The sequence below is a fragment of the Etheostoma cragini genome, chromosome 14 (genome assembly GCF_013103735.1).
Source record: "Etheostoma cragini isolate CJK2018 chromosome 14, CSU_Ecrag_1.0, whole genome shotgun sequence".
Classification (NCBI taxonomy): Eukaryota; Metazoa; Chordata; class Actinopteri; order Perciformes; family Percidae; genus Etheostoma; species Etheostoma cragini.
In genome coordinates, this window is record NC_048420.1 from 16,937,322 (window position 1) to 16,946,990 (window position 9,669).

The 9,669-nt window shown below is 40.2% G+C and overlaps 1 protein-coding gene across 3 annotated transcripts; it reads left to right on the top strand.

The window, feature by feature from the left end:
* Positions 1 to 676: 676 nt before the first annotated feature.
* On the top strand, positions 677 to 7,765 carry LOC117956993 (homocysteine-responsive endoplasmic reticulum-resident ubiquitin-like domain member 2 protein). 3 transcript variants are annotated; one of them, XM_034892475.1, is made up of 9 exons: positions 677 to 771; positions 1,226 to 1,585; positions 2,759 to 2,836; positions 4,041 to 4,154; positions 4,321 to 4,454; positions 4,924 to 5,037; positions 5,122 to 5,412; positions 5,645 to 5,753; positions 7,437 to 7,765. In XM_034892475.1, exons 2-9 carry the CDS (start codon positions 1,436 to 1,438, stop codon positions 7,602 to 7,604), a joined length of 1,158 nt encoding a protein of 385 aa, XP_034748366.1. In that variant the 5' UTR covers positions 677 to 771; positions 1,226 to 1,435; the 3' UTR covers positions 7,605 to 7,765. The 3 variants fall into 3 exon arrangements, with proteins under 3 accessions (XP_034748366.1, XP_034748367.1, XP_034748368.1); XM_034892476.1 differs by having other exon boundaries at positions 4,044 to 4,154; XM_034892477.1 differs by lacking the exon at positions 677 to 771 and adding an exon at positions 2,444 to 2,540 and having other exon boundaries at positions 1,307 to 1,585.
* Positions 7,766 to 9,669: the final 1,904 nt, after the last annotated feature.

The window sequence follows — 9,669 nt, forward strand, 5'->3', positions numbered from 1 at the left end:
TACATTACCCAGTCAGTTAATGGTATTTTCACTACATACCACTAATGATTGGCATCATTTAGTGTTTTGAATGTGTGAAGTTACCTCTTTTTCTGTAACTCACATCACTAACCTGTTGATAAACTAAAGCATAGTGCTTACTGCTTTCCAATAATGAGACTTGTATTTGATTTATTGTAATAAATGAACAAAAATAATCTATATTAAGATAACTTTATGGTTATGGCCAACACTGGATTTCATCAGCATGTCTATGGAACTCAAAACTGTTTAGGAACCTAGGAGCAACTGGAGAAACAAACTGCTTAATTTGAACAGCTGGAACAAAGAAGAAAAAACTGATGAAATAAAGATTGCATAAAATACAAAGAATTGATTTCACAAATGTGGACAACAGTGGCTACACTGCAATGATGTGAATGTGACTATTCAACAGCAACACGCTGTAATGGGGCCAAAAATGGGGGTGACAATAGCTCAGTCCGTAGGGATATGGTTATGGAACAACAGAGTTCAATAACCATGTTGTAACAGATTGTAAAAAAAAAAAGTAAAAAAAAATGTAATTTTCACTTTGGATTTAATAAAATAAATGAATCAATTCCTTGAATAAAGGAAGAAGTCACACGTCTACCAGTGGGTGGCGGTAACGCACCATAAACATTAAATGTCGACAACATTGTGAAATGCAACGAAGAAGACTGACACCCAGGTAGTCAGGGCTTGGAGTTCCAAGCAGGCTTTGTATTTCGGTCACTGGGGGTAAACAAGGTAGGCGAAACACATATGTCACTCCTCTGTACGACACTAACCCCTTTATAAAACAAGACCGTTTTAATAAGTATGCTAACAACTTTTTCGGCTTGAGTTGACTGACATTAGTAGCAGAAAACCTAGTGAGGCTAATGTTAGCTTAGCCAGTTGTTAAATACTCTTAACCAGATTTAGCTATAGCCAAATGTTATAATTTCATACATGCCGTTGCGCCTCTATAACGTTACGTGTGTACGAGCTCGTTACAACAGTTCAACACTAGTTGTCATTAAACATTTGTCTTGTTAAATGTGTCGGAGTAGCATTCAAACAAGTAACAGTTAATTATTTCTGAAATATCATTGAAAACGTAATGCCAAATGCTTGCATGAGAGTAGCACAACTAGTCTGTAATACATTTGCCTACAGCTATTGGGATCACGCTAATCTCATGTTCGCTTTCTCACCTTAGGCTCCAGTAGGTCCAGTGAGCCTGAGTCTTCACAACTACAGGAAACGCCTTGCAGCTGCATATTAGCGTTATCAGACTTATAATATTAAAATCTGTGCTCCGATGTCAAGAGGAAAACTTTTAGGAGGACTGTAGTCAGTACCTCCAACAGGGCAGTCCGGATCTTTTTGTTTTTGTTGTTCACCACTGGAGACAAATGGTTTTTAAGTCATGGATCAAGGTGTTGTGGACAGTCCTGCGGTTACCCTTGTCATCAGGGCACCCAACCAGATGTATGATGACCAGACCATCAACTGTTGCCAGAATTGGACTGTGAAGAAACTTAAAGCACACCTGTCAGATGTATACCCAAGCAAACCAGTGAGTATTTTGGCTCCAGTCCGCTTAAATCTGCTGAGATAAGAACATTAGTGATGTATTAATGCCACAGCCTATTTATTTACTTTGTCATAGGTGATCACCTTAGTTGAATCACAGGAAAGCTTTCTATCCTGTGTTGCTTTTTGCATTTATTGGGCAGTCTGACAGCATAGTGTGGCAAGAAACATCAAGTAAGATTGAAAATGGTGACAAACAAGTAAAAAGTGTTCCCAGCCAGACACAAACTGATAACATCAGTTACGTATGTATAGTCAAGTGGGTCCCTGCGTGTGATGGGATGTATGATGTTTGTAGAATTTAAACCCAAGAAGTGAGTTGTGTAAGATAAGATCCAACATTGATGACTGTGGTTGAATATCAGATTTACAGTTCCACTCTGAAATTAATTCCAGACTTTTAACTGTATTTGAGTCCAGGACTAACCCTGCCAACATGTTCAGATTGCTGTTTGAATCCTTTTCACTTCCTCTGGTTAAAATTACTGTTGAATTATCACAGAAGTGACAGACCATTGATCTATGTTCTAAAGTGAAAGACGTTCAATTTCCAGAGTCATAGTAGCTGCAAGAGCCTTGGAGTCTGTAATTTTGACATTACAATGAAAGGAAGGCATTTAGATTCCTGCTGTGTTGTGCAGCTAGTGTGACTTTGCTCTTTTTCCATTCTTTCCTGGGACTTGTTTTGATGCAATCACAGTAAACACACGGGGACAAACTCTTCCCTTGTAAAGCTGTGGAGTAATAAGGGCTCCACTTAGTCTTTTTTTAGTGGACGTTAACTGTGGCATATTTTACAGTGAGGCATCTTGAACCCAGAATAAACGGTTCTCCATTGCAGGTTGGCCAGGATAGGAAACAGGCAATTTAAATTCCTGAATGGTCGTACAGTTAATGCAGGCTGTAAGAGGACACACCTGACCTTGTTGCACTGCCAGGTTAATCCACTGTTAAAACCCACTTATTCCAAATTAGGTTATTATAATCTCATCCACTCACTCACTCACTCACTATTTCAGTTTAGCATTTTACTGCATATTGTTGTTTTTGTCAATGTTTGTACAGGGCAAACAAAAATTAAATTAACTATTCTGTACATTTTGCTAATATGCAATTATATCCAATGACCCCTATCCTAATAATTTTGGATTTCTAGAGCTCCAAAGACCAGAGGCTGGTGTATTCTGGGAAGCTGCTTTTGGATCACTTTACCTTAAAAGATGTGCTCAGAAAGGTAGGCTCCCTATGTGTTGGATTTCATATTCGCAAGAGTGATTCTAGTTTAACTAGAAGAGCACTCAGAGAACGCAGACCTCCACCAACGCTATGCCCTGTTGTACGTTAACAAAAGTAAAAACGATTTACTGTACATCTGCTCCGCGATTAAGATCTGCTCCTAAATATATTGGGTTCCTCATTGGCCCATGCTACACCCTTTTGCTAACTTTTGAGGAAAATTGGGCTTGTACTTTTTCTGTAAGCTGCTTAATTATCTGCATACTGTAAGTATCTCATGGTTTGTGGTAGGTCCTTCTGTTTCAGTTGAGAGAAATTTTTCAGTTACAATTACATTTTAGACAGTAGTGGTTTTCAAACTTTGTGGCAACAATTTATGGAAGTCCCTTTTTCTGTTTAAACATGACAAAGTCCCTGTGCACAAAGTGTGGTCTATAAAGATTTCTTTTCCAGTTTGGTCAGGAGGAGTAACTTGACAGGCCTGCACAGAGCTCTGACCTTAACCCCATCAAACACCAATACAATTGCAATATGGACTGTGAGCCAGGCCTTTACACCAACAGCACTGGCTGACCTCACTAATGCTCTTGGGGCTGAAGTGAGAAAATCCCTGCAGCTAGGTTGTGTAAAGCCTTCCCATAAGAGTGGAGGCTGTTATAGCAGCAGGGTAGGAGCTAGGTTTCAGGAATGAGATGTTCCGTTACGCTGGGGTGTAACTTTGTTTGGATGTCACACACTATTTTGTGCCTTATGCATTGTTTGAATATTTTTCTTGCTTTTGAAATGTTTTGATTAAAAGGTATTAAAGTGGGTACACACACCTAACAAATGTGCATATGTACATACAATCTCCTATAAAAGGCAGCCATCTGCAACATTAAAATGGGCTTCATATTTGACAAATAGACAGAAAGATGCAAACATGCTATCCACGAAGTATTTAAGCAATATTCACTGTTAAAGTAATGCATTCTCAGGTTGTATGTATCTCAGGCTTACTGTAATTTGGTGGTATTTTACTGAGAAAATCAATACCCAGCAGTACAGAATTTACCAATATTATGTAGATAATATGTTAATAATATATAAGTGTTATTGTTCTAAATTGCTTAAATGACGCATTTCACACCCACAAAGTGAAGAATTTGATCCTTTTTTTCCTTTGAACATGCCTTACTAATGATCTGTATTTGCATCTACAGCAGGACGAGTACCATATGCTCCATTTGGTGTGCGCCTTACAAACCCCTCCCAGCTCCCCAAAGCCCCCCTGCGGCCGCAGTAACAAGCCTCAGGAGAACTCCGCCGGTCCCACGGTGTGTCACCCACGCGTTCATACATTTCCATTCATTTCATCATCAGCACATTTCCTTTCATCATCCAGCTCTCACCGCTGTAATTTACACCTCCTTGATTTGAGATTCACCACTTGCCTTTCTTTCAAGAGGAACCATAAACCTGGAATTTATCTTCTGGTTACAGCCCCTTCGAAACTCTACTAGTCCTTCCACTGGTCATCGTAGCCAGTCATCTGCAGGAGAGAGCAGTGATGGACTCAGACAGCGATCTGGACCCTTCCCTTACCACCAGATGTATCCACAATTTATGATACACAAGTAAGCTTTTGGACTCGTGAAAACTTAACTAACTGCTGCCTTAAAGAGTTTAAGAGCATTTGAGTAAACAGACTTACTGCAGCAACTAAAGATTTTTAGAACGTAGAAAAAAAACTTTAAGCAGATCATTCCTGATTGATAAATAAGATGCCAAATATCACACGGGCAAGAAAAGTCCTTGAATGTCTCAAGAATTCTTCAAGAACACAACTATTCACATAAAAGACATGTCTTAATGAGAAGTCAAAAAGCTATCACTTCCACCAATTTATGAAGCAAGCTGTTCTGTATTCCATGTCGGGAAGAAGCTTTAGTAATACAGAGCTGTTATCGGGTTAAAAGAATTAGCATTTTCTGTCTATCTTAGCCTCTTTGACAAGTGTGCTTCATGTTAAATCACTGATTTCTGATAATTATTCTGGTTGACACAGGTCAAATGCTTTCTGTAACGCAATGTCTCTATTTCCAGCTGGAATCAGTACTCCCCACAGTCAGCTCCTCCCACAAGCATGCCCGCCTATTACAACCCCATGACACTAATGTGGTGGCAGCAGTTATATGCCCGGCAATACTACTTGCATTAGTAAGTACCTTCATGTTTCTAAATGTTTACCGGGCTTCTATCCAGGCAGCCAACTGTGCTTTTATCCTTTCTGTGCCTCCCCAGTCAGTTACTGGCTGCCTCCTATCAACACCACAGGCCAGACCAGCCCTCGACTCACTCTAACCAGCCCGAACCTCTGACCCAGCGACCTCAGGCGGCTCGGGGCCGTGGCAACCAGGAAGTCCAGATGAACGCCCAGGGAGGAGAGATTATGAACGAGGAGGAGCTGAACCGGGATTGGCTGGACTGGGTGTACACATTTTCACGTGCTGCGATCCTACTCAGTATAGTCTACTTCTACTCCTCCTTCAGCCGGTTTGTCATGGTGATGATGGCCATGCTAGTGCTTTACCTGTGAGTCCTGCTGTATACTGACTTGGTAGTTTGGGCTTTTGGTTAATATTGTGTATCATGCCATCCACCTCCCATAATGATAGAGGTTCTTGTCTGACTGCAACTACCTCAGTCTGTTAAACAAGAAATTAACAATTTAGAACAAATTACACAAATGTATAATTAATAATGAGTGGTTAATGATATTTATTGCTATTTGCAGGATCTAAAGTTTGTTTTTTGGTCACTGCAGGCATCAGGCCGGCTGGTTTCCCTTCAACCTGGAGAATGAACTCCCCGAAGACAGAGCAAATCAGGCTGATATGGAGGGAGAGCTACAAAACCACGACTTACAGGAAATGGTAGCTTCCTTTCAACCATAACCTACCTTACCCAGGGCTAAAGGGATTTCTATTTGTAACCCATCGTGGTTACAAATACAACGTAGATGCATTGAATAGCTGGAACAGGGCTGGAATATCACCCACTATTTTCATAATCGATTAATCATTTAAACAATTTATTAAGAACAAACGGCAAACATTTGCTGTCTCAGTTTCTCAAGGTTAGGTTTATATCCTTGTAGATTTAATAACCATTTTAGATTGTCTGACAAAAAAACTGCATTTTAAAAGATGCCCCAATGGGCTATGGGAAATTTTAAAGGGCTTTTAATTTGACATTTTATAATCTAAACGATAAAAGAATTAACCGATCATTTACGTTTTTTGGCTTGTCCCCTTTCCTTCATAGTGTTAAATATTTTTGGTGGACATTATAGGATTACAAAGTAAAAAAGCGCATAGTCCACCCGAAGGGTCTTACCATCTCCAACAGAAACCGCTCCAAACAGCTCTGTTGTAGTCCAGCCTTTACTTCTGTGATGAACGTGCGTCACTTTCTAACACGTTATAATGCTCGCCTAGCTGCTAGCGTGCCACGCCCTCATACTCTTCTGGCTGGTGAGTTGTCCTCATCTACCTACTGCACATGTGCCATTCCCAGCAAAGATGGTACAGAAGTGAGATGTCTCACTCTGTAGCTAAAACAGAGAGCTCAACACACAGGAGGAGCTGCTGCAATGTGCAGTACAACAAAATATGGTGTTTTTTGAAAGTTAAACCATGTAAACCTGTTCTAATATTACCTCTAAATAAAATCATGAACCTGAAAATGAGCATAATATGAGCACATCATTAGCATCACCAAGGTAGCCAACACAGAGATGTATAAACAACAAACTCCACAGCGGCTGCTGCCCCAAACACACTTAAGGAAAAAGAGAGACTGCAGTTACGCTGCTAGGTGGAGGTAGTTGAAATTCTGATCTGGAGAAAGTCAATGTCAATGATTTTTTTGTTTTACTAACCTGTCTGAACGTTATTCTGTGAGGCACCGCAGTCCTCAATCTGCCCCAGGTTCATCTTGAGCACAGTATAGCCAGTCCAGTCAGCCTCTCTGTCCCACTGCGCTCCTCAAAGTTTTGAGTTGATTGAGGCTCTGCAGTCACATCAGGGATTATTGTCAAAAAACAGCAAAAAGTCTCCAAACAGCTCTCTAAAAAAGTTAAAAGTTCCTAAGTGAACGCAGGTGATCAACCATGAACATTTTGCATGTTAGCCACACCTAGCATGCCCATGTTGATGATACATCGTAGGTGTATTTTATTGGAGTCACTTAGCTTGGTGGTGCATTAAATCAGTTAAATCAGTGATTAATTAAGGTAGATGTCTACGGCCCTTTGCTGTATGTTATTCCCACTCTCAAGTCTAAGCTGTCCTATCAACAATAAAAAGGCTTAAAAGGATTATCAACCTTTATTTAAGAAATTGAAAAAAGTACACAAAAAAGTCTTTATTACAGTAGATAGGTCTGAATTGGTCAGACAATGACAGTAACTTTGCATAAGGGAGCTATTGCTCAAGTTTAGAAAGTGAATATCACATTTCACAGTCAAATATGTGTTATGATTGCACTGCCTTTTACTGTAAACATGCTGTATCTTACCTGATTGCCCTTCTATAAATTTACTTTATCCTGTATAGGAAGGAGTGATGGATGACGGCTCGGACGATGATGGGGAAAGCGGAGAGGAAGGAGCAGAGGATCCAAACAGCGCCCCCCACGCAGGCTTCCTGTCCTCCACGTGGTCGTTCATTGTAACCTTCTTCATGTCCCTCATACCAGAGGGACCGCCAAACGCTGCTAACTGAACCACGAGCTGCCACAGGAGTACTTTCTTTCTTTAAGAAGACGAGTATCCTACCTGCTTAGGGAACCTTTATTCTGTTGCAGTACAGTGTTGTAGCTTCCCCAATAGTGTCCTTTACTACGTATGTAAGACTGAGCCGAAACACAAATGACTGATTTAACCTGAAAAGTCACTTCATGGAGTTTGTTTTGTTGTCTGCACAAAGAAAAACATTTTAAACTGTCCAATGACACGAAGAGTAGTTTAAATGCTATATACAGGGATTGGTAGGGATGCATCATAAACATAGTCAAAATAATAAGTGTCTGTAATTTTTAACATAGGGACAAAAGGAATATTTATAAAGGAAATTACTGACAGCACTTCTTGTGTTTAACAACCTGAATCTCTTTTTCCTTTGTGAGAAGCGGCCATATGTTAGTTTTGTTTTGAATTGTTGTTTTTTTTAAATGGTTGTGTTATCCAAACAAGACATTTTATTTTAGTAAGGGCCACTTGTGCCCAATAGCTAAACTTCTGACAATAATCCTGAGTCATGCAGCGTCTGTGATAATTTAGTAATTTGGGCCCAAAAGCTCATAAAATGTGTTTGAACACTATGTGTACTGTGTTGAAGTGTATCTCAGAGTGATGTTGGCTACAGAAGTGTGATTTTGTACTAGTGAAACAATGTACCAGTAATTCTCTGACAGCCTGAAAGAACTGAGTGAAGTAGAAGAATTATTCTTCCAGAATTAATGGAATATCAAGCAGGAAAGGTGTTATTGGGATTTAAGTCATGTGGCATCGAGTGGAGAAGAGATACCTTCAAATTCAAAAATGTTAAATAAAGCACTGCCACAATTCAGAGTTAATGTAGGACAAAGCTACACCTCTTGAGTGTGTGAAAATGGCTGCTGCTGTATCTTTAACATGTGTACCATAATAATCATGTTTATTAAACCTTCCTTCGTGGTAACGTTGTGGGTAAAACTTTGATTTTTTCCTATTCTCACTGAAGCAAACACCTACTGACTTATTTGTACTGAGCCACAGAAAGCATTAGTGAAAATATTTAAATATTTAATGTTAAATGGAATACCTTCTGGAATCAGTTAACCTTAGCTGTACTGTGCAAGCTCAGGTCTAGATGCATGGGGCTGAAACCAGGGCTGCTTCTAGATCAGAGCACATGCTGCTCAAAAACAATGAGCTATCAGAAGCATCAAACCAATTAGGTAGGTCTAATTACAACAGTCATAATCAACCATAATCAATGTTTGCAGGTATAATAAGCATTTAAGCTGAATTGCACTCAAGCACGTCTTAATTTCTTTCTGCTACTCTCTCAAAGTACATTCCCAAACCAGGGCCTCCCCATATCTAGACTGAAAGGTTTGTATAGCATTGGCACTTATTATGTGAACTCATTTTTAGTCTCTAAAGTCATGCACTCATCTACTAGTCATCTACTACTCCAACACTACTGCACTGACGCATCACACGCCCTGCGAGCAAACACACACACACCCACATGCGTGCACATCCACACAGGTGTTTTCACTTACTCTGGCTGATTAGACTTCTGCTCAGGGTTAGTTGCAAGTTTCCCGCCCCCACAGGTTCCCTCCTAAACCAAACGGCTGCGGTCAAAAAGTCAAACAATTACTTTCTATGCCCTTTACTAACCAGCTTAACCTTAAATCCGATGGTCAAAGTCATGAAGTAAAAAAGGATGTGAAAAAGAATTCAAAAGGAATAAAAGCTGCAAGGAGCGTTGAACGGGCTCTCGCTAATATGCGCGCGTCGGGGTTACTGGCAGACGCCGCTACTTGCGACCGTGCATTTTTACGGCTCTCAGACACTTCAAATTGTCACCAATGAAGATGGAACTCCCTGCTGAGTTCAATGATACCTCACACAAGACTCTAAGTCATACAGTTCCTTATCTGTGAAAGGGGGCGTGGCAGAATCATCACCAATGAAAAAGGAAGTCTCTGCTGAGTTCATTGATACCTCACACAAGACTATACCTTAAATGGGTCAAATGTTATGCTAGTGGGCGTGGCTTACACCTCGGGGGCGGT

Excerpts from the sequence above, each read along its gene's own strand:
- LOC117956993 (XM_034892475.1), top strand. The coding sequence starts at position 1,436 with ATGGATCAAGGTGTTGTGGACAGTCCTGCGGTTACCCTTGTCATCAGG. Across the intron at positions 1,586-2,758 it reads ATGTATACCCAAGCAAACCA|AGCTCCAAAGACCAGAGGCT; the intron begins GTGAGTATTTTG and ends TTGGATTTCTAG. Across the intron at positions 5,754-7,436 it reads ACCACGACTTACAGGAAATG|GAAGGAGTGATGGATGACGG; the intron begins GTAGCTTCCTTT and ends TATCCTGTATAG.